General features: G+C 37.9%; 2 protein-coding genes across 4 annotated transcripts in view; both read left to right on the top strand.

Annotated features, from left to right (window-relative positions):
* The window catches only part of PIP5K1B (phosphatidylinositol-4-phosphate 5-kinase type 1 beta), a 96,872-nt gene extending 86,883 nt beyond the window's left edge, over positions 1–9,989 (top strand). For all 3 annotated transcript variants that reach the window (XM_054651795.2, XM_054651791.2, XM_077171040.1), the window contains 2 exons: positions 37–154; positions 9,242–9,989. In XM_054651795.2, coding sequence (XP_054507770.1) covers positions 37–154; positions 9,242–9,244 — 121 coding nt within the window. In that variant the 3' untranslated portion in view covers positions 9,245–9,989. The remainder of the gene's footprint in view (positions 1–36; positions 155–9,241) is intronic.
* A 3,553-nt stretch (positions 9,990–13,542) lies between these two features.
* On the top strand, positions 13,543–25,807 carry FXN (frataxin). The gene is made up of 5 exons (XM_054651993.2): positions 13,543–13,701; positions 15,156–15,238; positions 16,582–16,702; positions 20,012–20,109; positions 22,790–25,807. The coding sequence occupies exons 1-5, from the start codon at positions 13,564–13,566 to the stop codon at positions 22,941–22,943; spliced, it is 594 nt and encodes a 197-aa protein (XP_054507968.2). The 5' UTR covers positions 13,543–13,563; the 3' UTR covers positions 22,944–25,807.
* The last annotated feature ends 136 nt before the right edge of the window (positions 25,808–25,943 follow it).

Below are 25,943 nucleotides of genomic sequence, written 5' to 3' on the forward strand. Positions count from 1 at the left end.
GGTTTTGGTTGACTGTACTCTCCCTTCTCTTTGCAGTAAAGAGTTACCTTCAAGTTCTACATTCACTTTGGGAGACAGTGCCATCTATTTGACTTCAGAACAGAGCACATTGGAAATGGAAAATGATAATGCTTCAGTTTTGGATGTCTACTTAGTAAGTTGTCAAACTGTTTCTAATGGGCTTTTTTTTTCCCTGTAATTGCTTTGACTCAGGCTCAGTAAATGATTAAAATACCTGCTCAACTTCAATCCAGAGGTTTATTGAGGTTTTTTTTGTATGAAACATGCATAAGTTTGCACAGGTATGATTTGCCAAAGCAAGTCCCTAAAGAATTTATATGCATATTAATTATTGCATTAATAATGAAGTATGCCAAAACACCTTTCAGTTTTTCTCTAATGGTAAGAGGTCTTTTCTGTTGTTTCCTATTGGAGAGAAAAAAACCAAAACCCAAACCAACAAAAACAACAACAAAGTCTTTCCTCTTCATGTAGAATACTTCACAATATAGAAATAAAAATTTCTCTGGTTGGAAAGTTCTGTGTTTATGCCACTGATTTTGAAACCAGTAGAGCTCAGTGTGAAATACATTAATGGCCCCCTCTTCTGATTTGAAGGGTTGTCCAATTGTGACAGCTGATTAAAAATGTATCTTTTCTTTACTTTTTCAGTTCCTAGTAAGCAATTTATCTAACTGCTGAAAGATAACGCCAAGTATATATTTTGTTGTCTTCATATCACCTGTGTTTCAGATGTTCTCTAGCTCACATTCCACAGACATAAAGGCAGTAGGCACCCAATTCAAATCCCAACTGAATGAAGTTTTTTTGCATCTAATTTTTTTAGGCTCTTCTGAAATTGTCAGTATAAATGTAGGGGGCAGGTATGTTAAGCTTGGCCTTTTTTCCCAAAGGCTTATTTTCATAAATCATAGACGATTCTGACATTATTCTAGTCATATTTCCCCTTGACTGTCATGGCAAGAATTGTACCAGAGATGAAGAATCAAAAGAGGAAAATTTGTTAACATTTCTAATAAATGTTTTACAGATACATGGTTGTTTCCTTTCTAGATAAAATTTATTGCATTTTTTATTTTTCTTATCCCTAGAGTTACCTGATCTTTGTCTTAAGAAATCCATACTATCTTAGAATCATAAAACAGCTCAGGTGGATGGAGCTTCAAGAGATCATCCAGTCCAACTTCTTGCAGAAAAGGGAGCCTAGATAAGATTATCTAACACCCTTTTGCACGGCAGCTTAAAAACCTCCAGCAACTGGAACTCTGCCACATCCCTGAAGAAGTTGTTTAATTAATTATTGCCCAGAAAAAAAAATTTCTTGTGTTCAGATGAAACATGTTTGTGTCTGATATTACATCAAGATGAAATATGTCACATTCTCTTTTTCTGTAGGCTGTGCCACTGATGTTTTTTTCTTTCTTCTTTAGTCAGTAATGCTGGAGTGCGTATAATACTCAGTTAATATCTACTAATTTAATAGCCCAGCACACTTAGGGGAATTGTTGTCTGTCCTGCCTCCACTGACACAAAATAGTATCAAGTACCAGTGGCCAATTAGATGTAGAATGCTTGGTTCCTCCCCCTGGGCAGAGCATCTCACAGTGGGATGATGTAATTTTATCAGTCATGCAGTGAGGCTTGATGGCCCATTAGCAGAAGATATCCACCTCCCCGCCCCCACCCCCTTGCCCCGAGGGAGTTATCAGGGGTGAGTCATGGAAGAGATAAAGAACACTGCCCCACCTGGTTTTAACAGATGGTGATAGAATACATACTTTTGTTTACATCTTGCCTTGCAACCTAAGGCAGCAGTTAAGCAGAAGCCCAGGGAAGACAATGGCCCATTATTAGACCAGGCAGGGGAAAAAGTTAAGATAATGCTGGCAAAACAGAGCTTCTCAGTACCTTCTTTCCTCCTTGTTCAGCGGAGTGGCCAGAACCAGACCGTAGCTCCCAGGATCAAGCAGCTACAACTACAGACCTATTGACCTATCAGTAGTGGCCTGCAAAGTGCTCAACCCACATAAATGCAAGGCCCAGGAGGGGATATACAGCAGAGTATCAGCAGAAGTGGCTGATAGTGTTGCAGGGCCACTGTCCTATCATTTTTGAAAATTCATAGAGATCAAGGGGCATACCTGATGACTGGAAGAGGGCAGATCTCATACCTGTCTATAAGAATGGCCCAAAAAAAGACCTAGTAATCTTACTGCAGTCCCTGGGAAAGTGGCAGAACAAGCCTCCTAAGAACTATTACCAACTAAATGAAGGAAGTGACTGGGAAAATCCAGCACAGATTTATCAAAACCAAATCATGCCAGGCTAACCTGATCACCTTTCTGAAACAAATTACCATATTCAGTCAATAATGAAAAAACAGTGGATGTTGCTTGCCTGCATTTTAGTAAAGCATTTGACATATGTCCCACAGCTAGACAAATGTCAAATATAGATTGGATGGGGGTGATCCATGAGATGAGCAAGAATCATCCATAGGTGATCAGCTTGTTTTACTGAGGTTGGCAGCCTGTCCCAAGTGGGGCCCCCTAAGGATCAGTACCAGGCTCCAAGTTGTAACATCTGCATGAATGATCTGGATGATGAGAGCAAAAGCACACTCACCACGTTTGCTGTGTCACTAAACTGGGTGCTGAGGGGGACTCATCAGCAGGGAGAGTCACCTTACAGAGATATGAACAGGCTGGAAGATCAGGCCACAAGAACTGTGTAAAGTTCAACCAAGGAAGCGCAGAGTCCTGCACCTGGGAGCACAAAACCAAGGAGCCTGGCCAGGCCAGGTCCCATGAGCTGTGGGACAGCCTTGCCAAGAGGAGCCCGGGGGTCCCAGCGGACAACACACAGACACCAGGTCAGCAGTGACTGCTGCAGCTACTGAGGCAAAGTGGATCCTGAGATGCATCCATGGGGGCACTGCTAACAGAGAGGGATGTGACCATCCCACTTCACCAGCGCTTGTCAGACTGCACATGGAGTAGTGTGCCCAGTTCTGGCCCCCACAGTTCCAAAACAGATGTGGATGGACTCATGATGAGTCAAAGGAGTGCCATAAAGGTGGTCAAAGATAGGGAGAACTTGACATTTGAAGAAAGAGTGTAAAAGTTAGCTCGTGTCAGTCCACAGAATTTTCAGGAGGGACCTCAACAAAGTTTTCCAAAACTTATAGGCATGACTGCAGGTAGTATGGAGACCCTCCTTTTCTCTAGAGGCAGTGGATACAAGTTGTAGTGAGGGAGGTCTCCTCTCTATGTAAGAAATAACTGTTTTTACAATGAGAATGATTCAAGGAGAATGATTTACAATGAACATGATTTTATAATGATGAATGATTCACTGGAACAACTTCCCCAGGATATGTGGTAAAGTCCCCATCACAGGAGGTTTTCAAGATGCAGCAGACAGTGATGCTTGATAATCTCATCCAGGCTGCCTTTCCACAAAAGGTTAGGAGGAATTAGATAGCCTCTTATGGTCCCTTTAGCCTGGGCTGATCTGTGGTTCTTTTGGCCCCCTTTAAACAGTGAAACAATTTATTCTTGATAGCTTTTGAATTTAGTTTATAAAGCAACAGTCTTCTTTAACAATAATACTGCTTTGCACTGTGAAGTATTTCTTTATAGGTTTGAAGTCTGTAGAATAGAGGATGGAATGCTCTGAAAATCTAGTGACAGGCACAGGTAACACCTTTTGTAAAGCTGTCTGTATGCGTTTGAGGTGTGAAAATAATCTCTTTAGTTAGTTTTCAGCTTGTAGAACATTCATTACTATTATGTCTTGGAGATTGCAGTAAGTAGATGTGTATTCCACTGATGAATTTCAACAGAAAAACAATTAAAATGCATACTGGTGCATACTGGAAACAACAATTAGCCTGTGGCTGGGAAAACTTGATAATACTAAAGTATAAGTGCTGATCAGAAGGCAATTTTGCTTTTATAGGAGGATGATTGCATGTTAGAAGGAAAAAATGCATATATTTTTGAGAACGCTAGGAACAGGCTAGTAATTTCTAATGTGCATCTCAAAAATAAAGCAAATCAATGAAAGGTTACAAGATGTACTTTTAAAAGAGGAAAATGCAAGGAGAAAAACGTAGTTTTAAATGGCATTCTCAGATTTTCCTTTAAGCCTGTGATTAATAATCTTTGTGTTTCTACTACGAGGCAAGCTGCTATAGTCTTACCCACTATATATTTTAATGAAAAATACCTTAACTTGCTTAATTTTGGGCACCATTAATCCTGTGATGTCTTTGCCTCCTGTTTTGAAATGCCAAAATGCTAAATCTTTTGGACAAATTTTAGTCCACTAGTAAATTAAGAAGTATGAATTTTTGGTCCCGTATATAGAAAAAAATTTTGTCGTAAAATGACATTGTGTTAATCTACTATAAAGAGTAAATTTAAAATGGCATTGTCTGAGCAGTTTGCATGGAAATTCTGAGAGTCAAGAAAGGTGAGGGGGAACAGAAAAAAAAAAAGTTTAAAAAAAAAAGAATTCCTCTTACAGGCAATAGTATTGGATTTGAGGTGTTACATTAAGGGAACTCCAAGCAAACTCACACTGTGCTGCTGATGTCAAAACTGAGAATGTACCTGGTAACAGCAGTTTACAAGAATTCTTGTTCCAGGACACAGTGGAGAGACATCTTGGGTTCACAACTGAATGCTGATAAAAGACCAAGTTCAAACTAGCATTTTGTTAATCTGCCACTCTAAGAAGCACTGTTACGTACCTTCCCAAATCAAGTTTACTTTTAAGTTACATTGGTTTATTTTCTCATACACCTTTTAACCCAGATAATAGCTTAAGAAATTTAGCTTTTATGATTAGAATATGACTAAGCAATGAGCAATAAGTATAAGATGATTTCTAATTCTAAATTATTTTCAATTATTCTAGTAACATAGTTACAATACTGATTAATTAATGCAAGTAATTTTAACTATCAATTAAATAAAAGTAATAAGTAATACAATTAATAATTAGAAATAATAAATAGAAGATAGGTGATGTAGAAAAAACTTCTAAATTTGAAATGTTTCTCTGCCTAACTTCAAACATTAAAGGCTTCTTGCTTTTATGAATATGTAATACAATGACAGTTGGAAACAAATGATTCTGTCTGAGATAAACAGATTTCTTGTATATAAACCAGAAACAGAGAAGGTAACACACTTCCATTTAGCACTTTGATATAGAAATCTACAAAACAGGGTTTCCTTCTTACTCCGTAAAAAAAATTTGACTTCTTTTTAAAATTCCCTTGAAGTCCTCTATACTGGTTTCAGTTCAGCAAATGCTGTTGTCAGTGTCTCAGTGTCCTATGGAATTTGATTAGTTAAAGGTAGAAGTCCAATCTTGCAAAAGTTCCTTAACAATGCAACCAATCCTGAAGACCTTAGTCCAGCATCGCCATGGAGTGCCTTAAAAGTGATAATTCCACTTAAAAAGTAAGGAATAAAAATCGCCTTACTCCTTCTCTTTTGCAGTGAAGTATCAAATTTTTGATTGAGTTTTCTCTAGCTAAAAAAGCAACACATGCTATTATAAACTATTTTACTATGTTTTCTTTGCCTTCCCATGACATTATTTTTAAAGATAGCTGATATACTGTACTACAATATCAGTAAAATCAGTAAGTAAGTAGTAAGGCTTAAGTAGTAGTAAGGAAGTAGTAAGGCTTAGGTATTTAATTGATTTACTTCAAGTAGGCTTGATTTCCCTTATACTTCCAACAGAAAAAGGACATGCATGCAAATAGCAGTGAAAAACTTTTAAGTTTCTTCTATAATGATGCTGTATATGTTAAGTCATCTGGTGGAAAATACAGGATTTAAATAAAGAAATATGTGTCCAGTGTATAGGATCTTTAATAAATGTATGTCCTGCATATAGGATTTCATTAATGAATTACTTTTTGCTTACAGAATACTTCTGTATATTTAACTACAATGCAAAATTCTTGGGTAGTGCAGGTGTTTTCACATGAAAATACAACATTGCCTCCTGTTGTTAAAGGAAAGGTTCATAAAATTTATATTTAAATGTCACTGCTACTGAAGATATGGGTTGGTAAGGCCTTCAGTAAAATAAAATCATGGAATAACTGTAGTGATGAGCAAGCCCAGTATATTTAGAGCCTTGTTAGTGTAGCTATGATTTGTGTCAGAAGAATTGCATAGATTATATTATTACATTTAAAATTACTTATAGTGTGGTTTATTTCCAAATGCCAATTTTATTATAGGTTTTTGAAATTTTAAAATAATATTGAAGATTAATTATGTATTTCAAAGCTGCTGTAGATGCATAGGTAAGCAGATGAACAATTATGCTTCTAAGCAAAATGCTTGTTTAGAAGCTGTCAAAACTTTGACTCTTCAGTATTCCTTTTCTTCTGTACTCTTCCCCATAATTTCAATTAAATTTTAATCATGGGGTAGTTATTTTCAGGGTGCTGTTGTGGAATAATTAAAAGTGCGTCTGAAATTAAAGCAATTTCCAGGCAGAATACATGTAAAAACAAGCTAAAAGTTGTGCCGTCACACTGCACAGCATACCTCAAATTTTGATATGTTGCCCTTTTTATAGAAACTTCAGTTTCTCTGCTTCACCGTTTCCTCTGAAGATACTGGTGGAAAACTCAGTAGACTGAACCTGAATACTGGGAATATGAGAAAGGAATTATGACCTCCTCACTTACAGGCATCCTTTCTTTCCCCTGAGAGCATAAGAATCCTTAAAATGTTATGTGTGCATGGTAGAGCCAATCAAGCACTCCCCTCAAAACAGAACTTGTTTAAGGCTGAAAGGGGCAAACCAACTTGTTTTATGCAGCACAGTTAACTGCTCGTTTCCTCTGTTGTGATCTATGTTTTCCCTGTATCCATCCATGCATGATCCAAAAAAAGGAGAGGGAAAAACGAGGCCTATGTGTCCCATGAAACTGAAACCAGGTCAGAGGTGAAAAACAAACGAGCAGTCAAACGTTGTTTGGCAGAGGTGCTCTTGCAGAAGAAACATTATGTAAGAAGGAACATTTTAGTCACCCTTGCATGAAAATCAGACACAGGAATTAGGTGCTTGATTAGATTAAAAAGGTACCAATTCAGATCACTAGCAACATGTTGCCTGAGGAAGCCAAGTGCTAAAATACCAGCATGGTATTATCACATGTTCTCATGCCTGGGGCTTTTAAAAGAGGAAATCAATCAGCTCAAAAACATATCCATGGAAAGAGAACTGGAGCACAAAAATGCTCCAAGACAGCCTCAAGTAGGCACAAACATTGTAAATCCATTATATACACAGTGTGAGACATCTCAGGCAGTGATTATAGGAATGATTCCTGTAATGTCATTTGTGCATTATTTATCATTTTGGACCAAATTGCTACAGCCAAACTCAGTTTTTATTTTTAAAAAAGAAGTTTCCTTTATCTGTAATCAATGAAATCCAAAAATTGTGTAGTAGATACAGTGTTGCCTAGAGGATCATGTCCTGAGCCTTGAGATAGATGGATTTCTTTCCAGAATAATACAGTACTGGACTGTACCTGCCATAAATATGAACATCTGAAAATCCCATCTTCTTAAAAGAGCATTAGTACCATCAAGAGTATTTCTGTGATTGACTCATACAGTTGCTACAAGTTATTGTCAGGTCTCTTTTCTCCAACTCTGTCATGCAACTTTTATTGAAATTTTTCATTGAAATGCTTTGGAAGGGTCAGAAGAAAGGAAACAAGAACAAGAATAAGCTAGTCATAATTCCATTGCGTAATTAGTGGAATACCATAAAACCAGCATCAGCAATACCAATAGCCATCTTAGTGAAAAGCAGTAAAATTAATTAAAAGTCCTTGTTAGCTTTACATCACATTGATTTTAGAATACCACTTTCTTTAATTTTACTCACTTGTCCAACAATTTCACTTCACATATGAAATTGTTCTGTACTTTCTAAGTACTTTACTGCCTTAGGACATTCCAGTGCTCATATGTCCATCAACTCTACTTGCCAGACCACAGTTCCTGAGAAAGAGAGGGAACAGCACCTGAGAGACTGGTGCTGTGCTCAATAGTATCAGTGATTATGAACACCCTAATACTGGTGGACAATACAGTAGGAAGTTTAAAGTTTTCATAGAACAATATTGAAATGTCGTTCCTCAAGGTTCAAGGGTTGTGCTAGAAGTTGTAATAAAAATATTGATTTAAATCTACTGGTTACATTTCTCTGAGATAAGCTTAAGAAATGCCTTCAGAGATTTTTTGTTCATAATCAAGATTAAACTGTTATCAAACTATTTAAAGGTTAGTTAAGTGCCTGTATCAAAAAGCATAATGTAAAGGTGACCTTAAAAATCTGTTTAATAAATGGAACCTTACATCTTTGTAATGTTTTTTAATGAGGTTTTAGAGTAAGGTCATTACAGATCCCTTTGTTTTGATTTTGTGTCTTGCTACAATTTGGGTATATCAGCTGAGATGCATCCAGTTTACTGAAATATATTCTTCATCTACCACTTTATCCTTAGTTTGAATTGTCATAATAAAATGTTCAGCAAAGAAGAGTTTCTTTTCAGTTCATCTCTAACTCTACAGGGATGCCAAGAAGTGACCAACTATTTCTATGACATGAGGGTAGTTTAGAAAACTGTAATCCATTAAGATTAATATTAATTAATATCTTTTAATTTAATTTTTTTTGTGAAATCAAATTATTGCCACATTGACTTGAACATTAATTGTGCCTGAAAGTTTTTTGATAGGCATGATTTTTCACCTGGGGAAAGACACCATGCTTCTGCTGAGAGCACTAATATTCATGACATATGAAGACTGCTACTTTTAAGTAATAAATACCACAGTTCTGCAAGATAAAAATAAGCTGTTGTGAATTGCTAAGTGGTTTCAGATTGTTCTATCTTCTCTGATATCCAAAGTGTTCAGCATTTTGCAGCAGCAAGTAGTTCTAGTTCACATAATACAAGTGTACTGCAATGCCTGCAAAACCCATAGGGGTTAGCTGTTGTACAAGAGACCCAGTGCTTTTGATCAGGGCCCAAGGTCATAAGAGAATCACTGCCAAATTGTACTGCAGCCTGTTTGGGGGAAGAAAGATGTTACCTATGTATAATTCTGTAAGAAAACAAGTAAACACAACTCTTAACTTGTCATTTCTGTATTTCTAGTAACAAAGAATATATGAAGAGTAAAACTAAGGGAAGTGACCATGGTTAATGAAGAGCACTTTCTGCACTCCTTGTTTAAGAAGAAGGAATTTGCTGCGCCTAATAGACAAAGAGTAATAATCAACAGAACTAATTCTAAGAAGTGCCATAGAAGTGCCATCTTTGAACCATAGAAAGAGTTGATGGACTTGACAAAAATCATATGAAACATTCCACACTCTGTGTTATCTGTCCTTGCTTGCTCAACTGTGAAGAACTGTGTATTCAGGCTGCTTTCTACAATATTGCCAATCACCTTTTTTGGACTCTGAAGTGATATTTTCTTATCTCTCTAGCGGTTTCATTTGCATGCATTCTGTAACTATGCACAAGCAAAATATATTATCTACTTTACCTATTTAAAAATAAGCACAGTGGTGAATAAAATCAATTTCATTTTTCTGACCCACACCATTCTAATTGCTTAGGTTCACATCAATGGAAACTGGAACTGATGTTGTATGAGGGTTAGGGCAAATATCTGCTCATACCATATGAAAATGAGCTTCTAAAGATACTTTCACTGTTGGGAAAAAGGAGATAAAAATGTTATTTATAACAAGGCCTTATGTTCTGTACATATATTGTCCTTGAAATATTTTTGATTTTACTTTATTTCTTGTAAAAGAGAAATTCTATAATTTATTTAGAAAATACTACTGTAAACTTTAGTTTTATTGATGAATAAATGATTTTTTTCTGAAGACTATCACTGCTGTCATCCTGCTATTGATCTATACTGGACATAATTGTTCTTGCATTTCTCTACCTTCATGGGACAGTCTTAAGAGGCCTCTTGAGATATGACAAACATGGAATCAGTCTTTACCAGCTCTATAATGATAAGGGGAATCTTGAAATTAGAGCAGGAAAGCCAAAGGAACATACTCAATAGGCACTGCTTTATAAAACCATTTCAGGTTTTTCAGTATGGGAAGTTATTTTAGGGTAACTGCAGAAACTGTTTTAGTTCCCTAATTTCCCAAGTAACAGGAGATAATCACAAATGCCAATGATCATCAGTCCAAGATTTCATGCTTCAATGCAGGGGTGTATTTAAAAATTTGCACAGATGTCACTTAGAAAGCTACTGAAATTATTGGTAATAACATTTCTTCTAGGAGTAAGCTTACTAAACTTGCTAATTTGACAAAACCTGAACTTGGCATTTAAAGTCCTAGAATTATTCTTTGTACCTGTATAGAATTTTTTTTAAGGATTTGGTGTGGTGGATTTTTTTTGTTTTAGTTTGGTGGGGGATGGTGTTTTGTTTTTTTTTAATTTTACTTTGATGTAATCCTGACGAGTAAGAAGAATAATTCCTTAATTATGCACAGTATAGAGAAATTTAAAGGGGTTTGGGTTTTTTACCTTCTAAGTATACATTGCCTAAGGCTTCCTTTGCTTGGAGCCTGTATCTCATGATTACCACTTTTATAGGCTTTAAAATTAGACTGCTTAATCTCAGCAAGAAAACTATTCTGCAGGTCTGAGAAAAGTAAAACCAATCTTCATGTCCTATGAGTAAAACATTTTGTACATCTCTGTCAAGTGTCTGTTCCTTTATGTACAGTGTACAGAATATTTAGAATGTGTCTCTGTGCAAAGCAGATACTTGTCAATAGTCTCATTTGGGGAAAAAACATTTAAGCACCCAATTAACCTTCATAAAGAACACACATGACAATTTTTCCCCAATTATCTAGTAACTATAGCATCTGAATCACTTGTTCTTAGGAAGAACCCAAAGGATTCACAACTTAACTGCAACAATTCTGTCCAAAACCAGAATGTCTGCACCAAACTATTCAGAGACTGAGACATCTTTTGTATACAATCTCTTTGTCATGGGCAATTTAATTTTATATAACTCAACAGTATTTTCCCAAACCCTTCCACTAGACAATGATACAAGAGCAATCAGTAGCACACTCCCCCTGTTCTTCATAGAAGCCATTTGCTGAAACATTTAATATTTGCTTTAAGTAAAAAAATCTATCAGCTCTTTCCAGACTGAATGGGTGGGGCATGACCCTGCAGGGCTTCTGCATCTGCAACTCCTTCACAAGTATTTATACCAGCATAAAAAGGTACTGATGCCAGTATTGTGATACGAACAACATTAATTGTTGTTCCTGTTGCTCCTAAGGGACAAGAATCAAGATTAAAAACATTTTAAAACTATTGTTATAATTGCTAATCCCTAATTAGAGCCCTTTAGAAGTTGTGTGACTGATCCTTGCTTGGTAGTAGCATCTTGTAAAATTCACTAACTTGAACTTTACATTTGAATTAACTGTTGTTAAATTTATAAAAGATTTGGTATGTGAAATTGCTCGTACTAGAGAAAATGTTTAATCCACACAAATTCATTGATTTGTCATTAGCCTAGAAACACAAGATGAACATTTCCTGCTGAGAGTTGTGTATGACTTGGATGACTAGAGAAAAATCACTGTGAAACTAGTTGGATAATATAAAAAAAAATACCTGAGGTTATTTTTATAGGAGAGGCAAGCTATATAAATAAGCACCATCTTTAAATAGATTAAATACTACATAAAAGAATAGGCATTCTTCCTTTCTTCTAGCTGTTTCCCCCCTCTTTGTTACCAAGGTATGAAAAATCAGTTGTTTGCTTTACCAATGATATCTGTGGTCTGATACAAGTTATTTGTTCCTACAAGCCTTATCTCAGTCTGTAAACTATTATTCCTGCAGAAACATAAGTAGCTTCTCCCAGCAGGGCTAAGAATGGGTTGTTCTTCAAGGAACTAAAGAGTATCTTAAATCTGCTTGGTGTATTAAAGCCTCCCCCACAAAATACAACAAAAACACAAACTGAGAAGAACATTGGTAACAAAGAAACCCACAGGAGTCTGTTGAAAACAGACAAGAAGCTGGCTGAGTCAGGTAACAGTTTGATACAAACAGCTTTTAGGTAAAACAGCCTTCATAATTTCAGTTCAAATTTGCGCAAGGGGCTTGTTTGAGCTTTTTTGCCTTGTGTAGAGTAAAATAATTTTGGCTTATAGAAAAATATTATAAAATTACAGATCTTGGTGAGAAACTTGATAACTAATTCCCTAATGTGGTGGAAGATCACAGAATCAATAGAATAGTTTGTATTGGAAGGGACCTATCAGGGTCACCTAGTCCAACCCCTCTGCCATGAGCAGGGACATCTTCAACTAGATCAGGTGGCTCAGAGCAACTAGCTGCTTACTTTAATTAAGAGTTTTTGAAATATAAAAATGCATCACACAGTAACCAGCGGTAGGCTTCTGAAGCTTTTGGTCCTGTCCAGTGGAAGGCTCTGAAGTGAAAGTTGTCAGTGTTCCCACAGAAACTGTGCAGATTTTTAAAGAAACCTTTTTATAGAAATTATTTCTTACCTCTCATCTATTTGGCAAACCTAGTTTATTTCTTTCAGTTTAAGTAACAATATGACATGTCTGGCTGAGACTCTACATCTTCACATACTGTTGATAGTATGGCATCATCAGCATTTATGTAACTTAGCGGAAAATGTCAGGTGTGATAAATTATGTGCTTTATTTTCCCTTCAATGGCTCAGAGAGACATTTCACCTGTAGGATGTGGATCAGAATACTTCCTGTCACAGAAAATAGTCCTCTAACGGGTCCCTGAGTGAATGCTTGGTGCGTAGTGTGGGTTCTAATTGCTATTTTTCCCCAGGCGCCAGCTCCTTCTAAATCTCCTCAGCGCGGCCGCTCTGCGTGAGCAGATGCCAGCAGACACTGGCCCAGAGCGCTCACTGTCTGCTCTGAGAGCAGCGGCGAGCTGAAGGCGCTCAGCGGGGGCAGGCCGCTCCTTGTCTCTGTGACACGTCGGGGTCCACATCTCGCCGAGGGGAGCCTGAGCAGCACACCGGGGCCGGCACCCGTTTCCTAGGGACAGCCGTGCCAGGCCGTGCTAGAGACGAGGGAAAGACACCGGGATAAGGCTGGCGGGGAAACCACCGCCGCCGCCTCGAAAGCCTCGCCGGGCGGACAGACCGTGCTCGGCTCCGATACACCTGGGCTGTCTCGGTAGCAAAGCACTTGGATTTGATTTATCCTGGCGCTGCTGAGGCTGGAGGCAGCAGTGGCTGGGAGGAAGGGAAAACCCGCACACTCTGCCTCTGCTCGGCTCTGCCGCACGGCCGAACGAGCCCTCAGGGCCCGGGCCTGGCCCCGCCGCTCCCCTCGCGCCGCCGCGGGGAGGCGGTGGCGGACGCCGGTCCGGCCCGGCCCCGCCCCTTCCGCAGCGGCCCGGGCGCTATGTGGCGGGCGGGGGCGGCGGGCGCCGTGCGCGCCGCGGGACGGGCGGCGGCGGCGGCGGCGGCCGGGGCGCGGCAGCGCGGCGGCACCGGGGACGCCCCGAAGGCGGGCACAGCCGCCGCCGGCAGTGGCTGCACGGTGAGCAAGGGGCGGGCGGACGGCGGGGGCGAGGCGCGGCCTGCGCGGCGGCGGGCGGAGCGGCCGTGGCCGAGCCCCGGCTGGGGCGGGCGGGCAGGGAGGGAAGGGCGACAGGCGGGGATTCGCCAGGCGGCCGCCGGCTCCGGGCGGGTCTGTGTCAGCCCGCGGTAGCCAGGCCGGCGCCGCCGCCCAGCCTCCTCGCAGGCCGGCCGGTAGCGGGGGCGTCTTCTCCTGCCCACTCTCCCGCCTGCCTTCTACTTTCTCCTTCTCTCCGTGCCTCGGGAGCTGGCGCACACCGGAGCTGGTGCATTCGTCTGCTGCCCCTCTCCAGGCGCAGAAGGCGGTGCTGGCTGCCCTCAGCCGGCTGTGGTACGCGGAGGCAGGGCCGGCTGTGTGCCGGCACCGCTGTTGACAACCTCCAGTCACAAACCGAATATAGGAGCACACTGAAGGAATTAATGCCTCTCAGCCTGGACAGAGCTTGAACGTGCTCGAGGTCTTGTAGGTTTTGATTCTGAACGTGTATAAAATGCTGTAGGGTAAGGGGTGCAGTCAAGAATATAAGCAGTGAGCGTGGTGTATTTTGTCGGCCTGTATCTTTGTGTCGCCCTTCTATCTTTTCTGCCTGTGTCGTGGTTTTGGACTAACAGGCAGCTCATTGCTAATACATGCGGATAGGTGGTACGCCACATGGAGAGAGATCGGCCGTGCTTGAAGAGAGGCTGACATAGCTCCTTTGCAAATGTCACTTGCTTTTCAAGTCCGTCTGAAGTTTTCAGAACCTTGCATGAGTACACAGAAAGTAATCATGAGTGCTGTTCTACCATTAAACCGAATAGTCAGCGCCAGTTAGGAAGAAAATGCAAATCATGCCATCTTCCTTTCCCGCTGGATAGGATAAGTACTTCTGCTACTGTGTCTGGCCTGGGGATACAGCTTTTCCATAATTTGGAAATCTGGAATCTGAAGTGGTTTTGACTCTTTGGAGGAGTCAAAGGAGGATCCACGGTTTTTGCTTGTTTCAGCTTAATACGTTCCTGACTTCCAGCAGAGGGACACATGTTGGTAGTGAAGCATTTGAGTAGTGGATACTTAGGAAAATCTGAGCCTAAGCTATTTAATAGACCGAAGTTGCTCGGTAATTCTGTGGCAGAGCAATAGAAAAGTTAGAATAGTTCTCTTTTCCTAGTTCATTCTTCTATGAATGAGAGGGTGTGGGGCTTTATTCCATTAGCTTGCATAATGAAGACAGGGATAATTCTAGATTGCTTCAATTATGTGAAGACTAAAGCTGCATAATTCCTTCCATATTAGCCCTGCAATATAGAATATGAACATTTTACTTGGGATGGAAAGGACTTAAAGGAGCTGTTTAATTTATATGATAAATACATAGTTTGTAATTCATTACATTTTAACTTTAATTCCATTTTGTTTCTGCTTACTTTAAACAGCAATTACAATATTATTCAGATGTGAAGAGCAGGACTGCTTGGTTCATGAATTTGAGAAATGCAGGAACTCTGAGTGACACAAGGTAAAAATACATTTTGAGATATTCATATGAAAATATTGGTTATGTATTTTAGAATAACTTACATACGTACTAATACTATCAAACTAATGTAATGTTGACGTGATGTAAAGGACAACTATAGTTTCAGCTAAAAGCATTTTGTGTGTATTTACGAAGTCACTTAGAAAATACACAAATTACAAAATTGTGTACCTAAACACAGGTGTCTAGCACCATTTCACATGTGCCAGAGGATGAGAAATTTCTGCTTGTTCTGAGAGAACGTGACACAGCGTCTGTTGGAGACTTCTCCCTTCTGATGCAGCAGTTGGAGACACCGTAAAAGATTATGCAGATGTCTGAAATGGCTCTTGCCTTTAAGTGCCTGAAGTGGACCTTGAACCTGTTCATGAATCCTGCCCAATCCAAAGGCTTTCTGTTCCCCATGCCCCAAAGCATTTCATGGTGTCCTTCACATAAGTGACATAGAGCATATTTCGGTAACTGGATAAGAAACTTTTCTAAAAGTTTCTATTACCAATTGATATATATTATATATTCAGCCCATAGTAGCTGTTCCATTGCCTTAAGCATTAGCAAAAATTGCGATTATTTTCCTGAACTGTTTGCTGGCAGGGAGACCCCTTTCCACACTCAGCTGAAAGCTGACACTGATAGAGATGGAACAGCTTATGTGATTTTAATTACATTTGTTTAATTAAACTGTTCTACTCTTGATTCCACTAAAGACTAAAAGAGAATTGGTCTCACAGGTGCTTTAAGCCTTACGTAATGGCCACAAGGGTGCTTTGAGACTCTCTGGAGTAGTCTGTAATTCATAAGTGTTAGTTCATAAGCACAGTTTAAATAACATCTAATTACCAGGTTGCATGGGTAATTCCAGTTGAGGAGGCAAATGCTATGCATAAACATGACATGTGATACTGACATTTCTAAACTGTGTATAGCTACAGCAAGTTTTCTAGAGTCAAATGACATATTTCTAAATGGGAGATGCTTTTGTCTCTATTTGTAGAGTTCAAAACTTACACAAAGTCCTATTATGAAAATTCCTTACTTTGAAATCTGATGCTGTTTACTAAATGGGGTTAGTATATCTAAGGAAGTAAGTAGCTTTTCCTCAGTTAAGAGATCTCTAATACCAACTAATTTCAAAATTTCACCTCCATTGATAAGGTGGATTGTCAGTTACATCACCTTAAGAAAAATGACTACTTGTTTTATAAGATCATTTCATGGTTACAGTTTCATCCAAAGTTGTGGTCTTGGTATGATTTTATTATAGGGAAAATGCTGTCTTCCGTGCTTTTCCTCCTAATTGTGGACTTCTATGTCATTTGTAGCTCTTTAGATGAGACAACCTATGAGAAACTGGCTGAAGAAACACTGGACTCCTTAGCAGATTTCTTTGAGGACCTGGCAGATAAACCTTTTACCCCAGAAGATTATGATGTCTCTCTAGGGGTATGTTTTAAACATTATATTACCACTGTAATTATTGTAGGGGTTTTTTTTCCTATTATTTGAAGGAGAATTTTAAATTAGTCACCTTAATGCTGACACTGAAAATACAATGAATTTTTACACATTTATTGTATACTGACCGGGGCAACAACTCTGGTGAGAAGTAACACATACCATTGTGTGATTTAGGGATTCAAAATTTTTCATGTTTAGAGAAAGACATAATATAGAATAATAAATGAGCACAGTGGAGATGGAAACTGTTTTCTTATTTTACATTGATCTATAAATTTTCCTAAACAGGCACAGTCAGTTCCCTTCTGGTGAACTACATGGCACAGTACATCACATGTAACTGTTAGAGCAGTTCTTTGGTTGCCCTGAATACAGACAAGCAGTATTTGTATTGACCAGGTAGTGTATGTTTGTCCTGGCTTTAATGATGACAGCCTGTGGTGGAGAGAAGCAACAGGAGGGAGGGTGCAGTGTTTGGATAGGTTGTTGCAGAAGTGAGACAAGAGGCTACTGTCACTGGAGACATTGCATGGCTGGAGCCTTCAGTAGTCAGTTACTCAAATACAGGAGTGACAGACTCAGAACAAAAATGTCTGTGTTATTTGTATAGGGAATTTATTAGTTTTTATATAAATTCAGTTCCTGAAGTGATCTATGTGTTACAGCCCTCAACATGACTTGGAGAAGAGTGCCGTTTCTCCCTACAGTACTGTCTGCTACACAGGTTTTTCAATACTGCAGTTTTTTGAGATCACATAATTATTGCTCCCTCTTCATGTCTTAACCACAACTTGCTTTGTACTGGCACTGTCAGTTAAGTTTTTGTGCTCCAGAATGGTGAATCAGATGGTCTGGGTTTCACTGTGAAAAATACAAAACCAAAACAAAAGTCTGTAGTTTTTGGACTTCCTTGTGTAGCTTTGTCATCATAATTTTCATTCTGTATTTCTGATAGCTAGGATATAAAATAACATATTGCCAGTAGCTTTCTGTTTAGCAAATACTACTTGTTGCTGTAATTAAGTATATAGATAATGTTACAGCTAATTGCTTTTCTGGTAAAAAGCATTTTAAAACATTACTCTTCAGTATGTTTTAGGAGATCAATATACCTATTAGCCTGATGTAACTATCCTAGGACAAAAATAAGCAATAGTTGAAATTTACCTTTTTAGTATTCCTAAACACTTCAGTATGCTACGCTGATGAGTCATGTCATAATTTTTTTCTCCATCTACTGTATGGTGGATTATGTTTGACATTGACTTGTGAAGCTCAAGAGCTAATACTTTTACATCCTTATTTTTGCCAGTGGTCCTTTACTATATAGACAGGATGATGACAATTAATAATATGCTGTCATTTCTGTTGAAAGGAGAAGGTTAAATAGCCCAGATTTTAATTCTAAACAAAGAGGGTCAGTGCTGCAAGAAACCACAAGGTGGCAAATGTGATAAAGGTCTGCTGTGCCTTTTGTAACTGTGAGTGCTTTGAGCAATTTATATCTTCCTGTTCAGAAAAAAAAAGAATCTCTTTAGAAGAATATTTTTGTTACCAGGAAGTAGAAAACATTCATCCAGTAGTACAAAACACATACAGCAGTATTTCTTAAAATATGGTAAAAGTATCTTGCAATTTAATTTCTTAAAAAAATTCAAGTAATATTTTCTAGTATTTGAGAAGTACTGTAAAATACATGAGAAAATGTTTCAACACATCAGTAGAGGTAAACCTCTATTTACCTTGCAAGGATAGAGGAACAATACTTTCTAACAGCTGACACAGGGTATAAATAATAGTATAATTTTTTGTTAACTCTTTGAAAACCTATTTACTTATAGTGTGTCTGTAGAAACATGTAGCATGCTGAATACTTAGTATGGCATTACAAACCTCATAGAAGAATGCTATATACAGAACCTGTATATCATTATGCAGGCCTAATCCTCCATCCTGTTGTTATTCTGCTGTATCTCTACAATTCTAAGACCATGGGATATGGAAAACTTGAAGTTCTGACAACCAGAGGAAGTAGCTTGTTCTTGCCCTTCTGTGCACTGTACTAATGTCCAATAGAAATAACTGGCAGGACAAACCTGATGGGATTTGTAACCAGAAGACACTTTTATTGCTTCTATCACAGATATATATATTCTGTGCCTTAAGCACAGAAACAGCAGGGAAACTAAAGTAAAAAATCAGATCCTGAGAGTATTATTTTAAGCCCAGTGCTACTTGAGATAGTTCCTCTGAGTTACTTTGTAAGGGAAGGAAGCTTTGAGTTGCTGCTTGTGCTATAGAGTATGTTGGCAGGCAGTAGATGCTCATGCCTGAAAGTATTTTTCCCCATAGTGAGTGTTTATACACAAATAGCCCAGGCAATGATATGTACCTCTAGTAGTATCTTCTGACTAAAGCATGAAAGGAATGATACCCTTAAAGAAGCTTTGTTGTGCCATAGGGCTTGAAGTATTTGAGATACTGTGAACTAAATAAATTATAATCTCAATCGTCACATTGCATTCTGTAGAAATATTTCCCTTTTTAATTAGTATCATTCAGATCACCTTTAGATCAACTCCAGTCCAAATATTGTTGTTTTTTCACTCTTAAAATCAGAACAGAAAATATTTTTGTCAGTTACTAGAAACATGAATTATGTTGTCAGTAAGAAATATGAGCAAGAAAGAGAAAATAAATGTTCACCGGGATAATGGTCTAAAGGTGGCATAACCACAGCAAAACCAGACTCATGGAAAACCAGAATCTTGGGATTTAGAACTGGAAGATTTTTTCAGGAATGAATCAGAATTATCAAGAAAAATGTGTTTGTTCCCTGTTAAACTGTTACCATTACTGAAGAAAAGTAAGGTAGAATTGCATGGCTCAGAAATCTAGCAATGACACATAAAGCTTCTTGGCTTTGAACCACACCAGTTCTGCATTGTTCATTAATATAAAAAAGTTGTTATTGGACGATGTTTTAATCATTGCAAAATGAATTGCAATGGTCTGGTCTTTTCAGGATGCCAGGTCCAAGCTCAAGAATATTATTTAAGTAGTAATATTGTGAATGGTACAAACACACGAAAATCAAACTCTGACCAGAAGGTCTAAAGTCTAGATCAGACTCAAAGATATGCTTGGTTAAATGATCATTCTCCTTAGCTATTATTGTTTGGGAAGATGGTTGAGAATCTGATACAGGTATGTAAGTTTCTGCCAGTGCAGGTGAAGTAATTGTTGTCAAAGTAACGGGATACAAATTTTTTATTTCTTTCTTTGTCTTTTAAGAGTGGAGTACTAACAATTAAATTGGGTGGAGACATGGGAACATACGTAATCAATAAGCAAACACCAAACCGGCAGATTTGGCTGTCCTCACCCACTAGGTAAGTTAGTTACATAATATCTGCAGACTGGGTGGAAATGTATTTCCTCTTATTTATAGCATGGCATGATCATGTAATATCCTTTTCATAAATAACCCTTCTACTAGGTATAGTCTCAAAATGTGATATAATCTAAATGTTCAATAATGGTTTGGTATAGGGTTTCGGTCACACTGCAGTATTACTGGCATACCTAAATTAATTGTTACAGGAAATGTGTAACAAAGAATTTTCATATGCTGTTTCAGCCCAAAACCACTGCCTACAGGAATATAGCTTACTCATAGGAAATATAACCAGCAATGATTAAAAAGAAACAAACAAAGCTTCTGTTGGAAAAAGAGTGATGATGATGTCATCATCTAAACCTCTCTTTCTTTGTGTTTTAAACAGGGTGGCTCCTTCCCTTTTAAGCTTGTGGGATTTCCTGCTTTATATGTTTATGTATGCCACACTGGTTGTTTTTGTCCAGCCTCTGCATTTCACAGGAGACTTAGTTAGCTGCTTCCTCTGCCTTTCCTAATGATGTGTTTTGATCCATTTCAGGTTTTATGCTTGGTTTCAGCAAGAAGGCCAGCCATATAAGTGGGAAAATGCTGTAGCTATCCCTTCTCAAAATCTGTATTCTTGCCACGATCCCTTGAAAAGAACCCGGGGAGCTGATAAGTGTTAATGGTGAAGGAACAAGCTTATAAGATTTTTGTGACACACAGGCTTCATCTCTTTATAGAAACCAAAATTCAGATAATTCCTGTCTGTTTAGCTCCAGGCGAACTAAGACATATGTGCTACAGAATATGGAGTTTGAGGAAAAAAGTTAAATTTTTCCTTTTTATACTCCCTTAACTGGTATTAGATAAACAGTGGTATTTCCTGGAAAATGATGCTATGTGTTCACTTATTTCCTAACTTCTGAAAGGCAAGTCCAGCAAATACTGTATGATCTGAACTGTCATCTCCTTAACTGTAGTATGCTGGGAATTGAAAAAAGGAAGTGTTGCTGCCAGTAATTGCTTGCATTGAATGTTTTGGAGCATTTTTACACTAAATGTTGACCTTTAGTCTTATATTCCTGGGGAGACTAATTTGTCAAGTTGTGAGACATTTTTCTTGGAATTTTATTTTGCCATCGAGTATCTGTACACCTGAGTGAAAACTTTACTTAGTTGACAGTTACAAAAAAGGGGCATGAGATAATGTGTGCAACCTGCCAGCAGTGTGATTGCAGTAATTTAATGTAGCTCCTGACTGAAAAGACTTTTCAGCCTTACAGAATGTTAGCAATAGCTTAATGTGATATTATAATTCTTTTCTCTTATGGTTGAAATATATATGCAGACTTTCCATGAGAAATACATTTAGTCTATTATTAACTTGGTATGCATTTTTGCTTAAACTGTTAATTTGAAAGTCACATTTGTACAGTCTTTTGGAGATTCATAGAACTATGAAGGTGTTTCATGGGCTAACCTTATCACTGATATTTACTGCATAACATTTAAAACCAGTTCAGATAATATACATATTTCTCTGTCATTGATTAAATGACAAATCTTAACCTGATTTTTATGTGACAGGATGACGGAATCCTATTCCATCGTTCTCTGGGTGCAGGAAAGTATAAACATAAGCCTCTGCTGCAGAGGTGAAGTGAGAAATACTTAGTAAAATAACTGGAGCACATAACCCTGATTAAAACAGTTACTACTTCTGATGCAGACAGTGAAAGTGACTTGGATTTATGCTTGCCTTTGTAACTTCTCATACATTGAGCAGTGGTTGGAAAGTTCTTCATTTGACTATTGTGAGTAACTCGGGATAGTCAAGGTTCAGATCAGTGCTTATGCTTGTAGAGAAAGAACTTGCAGATTGTTCTTATGTATGTACAGGTTAGTCTGTTTTTTAGCACACTTGACATGTTGACTGAGTTCCAAGTTATTTGTCCTGCAAAATCAAGGGTTTCTCCATTTATCCCAGATAATAATTTCATTCCTTTCTGTTTTCTTTGCTTATCTAATGTTACCAGTAGTGAGTACCTTTGAGTCATTCTCTCACTTGACATTTGGAAAACAGGGCGGATAGCAAGGTCTGGAGTAGAACCCAGGTGTTCAAGTTTCTTTCTTGGTACTTAATGTAAGCCTGGAAAAACTAATTCAATTACAATATAATAGCACAGACAAAAATAGCATTTTAGCATGCCAATATATTTGCTTTCAGGGGCTAAATTATTTTGTTGCATCTAAAAGGAAATTATTTGTGCTTTGCTTTGCTTAGAATATTTGCAAGAACTAATCAGTGGCATTAATTCAGCATTATACAAATATCTGTAGTGATATTTGTGTGCAAGAAAATTATATCTGTGAGGGAAGATTGGGATAAAGGAAAGAATTGTGGGGAAATCAGTGCCAAAAGCAGGAAGGGAAAGTGCTTGTCTCCCCTTGGAGTGACTGATGTATCTTGTCACCTTTCAGATATATCTATTTGATGGCTTAGTAGTTCCTGACATATCAGGCCTTTTCTGCTCCACTTCCTCAGACTGCCCACCAGCCGTTCCCCATGCTCTCTGTTCCTTTTCCTGGGCACTCTGTCACATACATTATGCATACAGGCTTCCAGCAGGTCTCCTGAAATAATGTGTACTTACACAGTGTGTGATGTTCTGTTGTGTTTTTTTTTCTAGTGGGCCCAAGCGCTATGACTGGACTGGACGGAATTGGGTGTATTCTCATGACAGAGTATCTCTTCATGAACTACTATCAAAAGAGTTTTCAACAGCTTTAAAAACTAAATTGGATTTGTCCTGCTTAATATATTCTGGGAAAGAAGATACTTGATTGTATTCTACCTCATGGAAGTTTAAAGACTTTAACCTCAAGCCAAGCTCTTTCTTAGGCTGAAGTACCTGAGCTTAATTCTGTTGTTTTTCTTGGCATCAATATATTGTGCAACAAAAATGAAAATAACATTTTTTTTCCTCTAGTGCTCAGTCTTTGGATTTCTGTGGGCTTTTTGAATCCGTGCAGTACACATGGTTGAGGTTGCCCATCCTGTCACTTCATTTCTTGCTTTCTTCCTTCAGAAGTCATGAATTTTTAGTTTCTAAAGACTTGTTTGCATGTAAGGACTGACTGCCTGGTGACTTCTGACCAGCACACAAACTTTCCTTGGTGAAATATTCACCCAAAACAAGAAATGCCTGTCAGTTACATTGACATAAATTGTGGTACTGTGAACGTATTGCCTAAAAATTTGGCAATTGTAATACATCATAGTCACATTTAATATGTCATAGTGCACATAATGACAGTTTTTTTCTTAGTTTTGCAGAACTTGCTATTCTCCAAATTCTAAATTGTAGTGTATTTCACCTCAGGATTTTTTTTTGAGCTAAGCTTTAAATTACTTAGACATTTTTTGTGGTTCTGAGCATGATATGCAACTGGAAAAGCTAGTATGTGAAGTTTAAGCTGTATAGCAATACCTCTGCAAACATTTAATTCTGTTACTGTGCATTTCTCTTTCTCTACCTTTTTGTTCTTCAAAGAGTGAAAATACTTTTTTTTTGAGCTAAGCAAAATTAAGTTGATGAAAATTTGCAGTAATTTTATTCTACTGCATTTCTTCAATAGTTTTAGATTATCTTCTTATCACCATGATGCAGCAAGTCTCCCCCTGGTACTGTGCTGATGGAGAAATTTCTTAGAATCAAGTATTGTTCTTAGGCTGATGAAGCTCTCTTCATTAGGCTATTAAATATGTGAAGGAAATAAACTATATACTCCAGATCTTCCAACAACAACATTTAAAGAAATAATGAACAGCAATACTTCAGCAATTGCACTGTTGTAATATTACAGCTTGCAGATTTTAACTGTCTGTAAAATGGAAGGACCAAAATATTGACTAATGCATGAGGGAAAAATTATACCATGCTCTTGCAGATTGTATGAAAAGATGTTCAGTGCACAGTATATTTCTTTTTGGTTTCTCTGATGCTGTGGTTAGTTTAGCATGATTCTCTAGCTAGCTTGACAGGTAAGGATTGATTTTGTCATTGAAAAACAATAACTGTAAAGTGTTCTTGCCCAGTATTTGCATTTAGAGTATAAGCATTGTTACCTGCTATTTCTCACTACTAAACAGAGAAATGTTTCAATGGAAGTAGCTCTTGGTTAATGGTTCATGCTCTGTGCATGTTTTACAATCAATATAAATTTCAGTACTACTGGATGAGGTAATTACAATGACTCCCAGACCTCATAAGAGTAAAGCATGTTTTTTCAAAAAAGTACAGGGAGGTAAAAATAGAATATGTTTTTGCTGTTCTGAATTTAGAACACTGAAGATAATTTATAGCATATGGAAATATGTATTTTTATGTAGTTACTTTTATAATATTTAACTCAGTCTCCTATAATTTCAGATAGTCATTTAAACAAATTTGTGTAGAAGTTAATGACTTGATACTTGAGTCAAGGATACCTGGTTATTCCTTTGCCTGACCATGTGAAATTATTTTTTCCAATTGACTTCTCCAAAAATTATTTTCTTAAGTATTTGCATGCAATATTACCACTAATATGCATCTGATTCATATTTGGAAGTTAATTTTCCATCGCCTTACATCTGGTAGAAATGTTTATACTGAAATAAAATTGCATGTGAAATTCTTAATTCATTATGTAAAGGTGTGATTCGAGAGTTTGATGATAAGGGTGAAGGCCACAGACTTGCATACTTTTGAATTCTTTCTGTTTTGTAAAACACATACTGGAAAGATTCTGTGCAAGTGTGGCCAGTTGACGTGAATTTTGTAAGAGCAGTTCAGCTTTCACAGTTTACATGCCTTGCCCTTTATCTGTAATGCTACTGCTATTTATGCAAACAATTTCCTGGTTTAGGTATCTGAGTAACAAATGCATTTAATCTTAGCTGAAGATAAATAGTGTCAGCAAGTTAGAATGAGTTTTATCTCGATGTACAAAATGAATCATAGGACATGACTCATTTTTTGCTTTAATACTTGCATCCAGTTGTAAGCAGGGGGCAAGGACTCCCTGAGCCATCACACTTGTACAATGGAGGCACAGAACGAGCTCTGATCCTAATTTCAGACTGCTTATTGCTCCAAGACAAGTAACACTTCTGTACTGTTTTTACTTCCATAACTTACAGAATAGAAAGACTGTTGAATAGTTCCCCACATGACATCATGTCAATAGTTTCTTGCTTCACCTCTCCCAAAAGAAATAGCTGAAGGACAATCATTAAATACAGACTATGCACAGACAGTATTAATAAGAACCACTGTGTTATGGTCATTACTTTTTTCCACAATGCAGTGCTCCACTGTTGGTGAGGAGAACATGCAGAATATTTTGGAATGATGAGTTGCCATTTCATAGCTTTACTGGCTGTCTAAGCTCAGCACATAAATTGGGGTGTGTTGGGCTTTTTTTAGTTACACCAGAATTTTCATGAACTGCTAATCTGACCTAAGTACTTGTCTGGTGTTTGCTTGTTTGCTTTTCCACTTGTGGGTAATTTGTAAGAAAACATTACTTCTTCTTTGTAGGATTGTTCTTTGTGATAGAATCATTACATCTTATTTCCTTAATATTTGGCAACTTCAATAAATGGGATAAAGGCCTGTCTTGAAGAGGAGGTACTGGAATAAAAGAAAGGGGGTTTACAGGAAGGCTTGTGTTTGATTATTTTTAGCTTCTGGTTAGTGGTTGAACTCCGCGATTGTGCTAACCAGCTCTGTAATATGTGGAAGTCCTGAGAAGGAAGGCAGAGGCTTGCCAGAAAACTTGGAAGAACATTCAAAATAG

Source organism: Agelaius phoeniceus, chromosome Z (assembly GCF_051311805.1).
Source record: "Agelaius phoeniceus isolate bAgePho1 chromosome Z, bAgePho1.hap1, whole genome shotgun sequence".
Lineage (NCBI taxonomy): Eukaryota > Metazoa > Chordata > Aves > Passeriformes > Icteridae > Agelaius > Agelaius phoeniceus.

What these genes read in the sequence shown, in the direction of transcription:
- FXN (XM_054651993.2), top strand. Translation starts at nt 13,564, where the DNA reads ATGTGGCGGGCGGGGGCGGCGGGCGCCGTGCGCGCCGCGGGACGGGCG. An exon ending in CCGCCGGCAGTGGCTGCACG is followed by an intron (nt 13,702 to 15,155) that starts GTGAGCAAGGGG and finishes TACTTTAAACAG; the next exon opens with CAATTACAATATTATTCAGA. An exon ending in ATTATGATGTCTCTCTAGGG is followed by an intron (nt 16,703 to 20,011) that starts GTATGTTTTAAA and finishes TTGTCTTTTAAG; the next exon opens with AGTGGAGTACTAACAATTAA.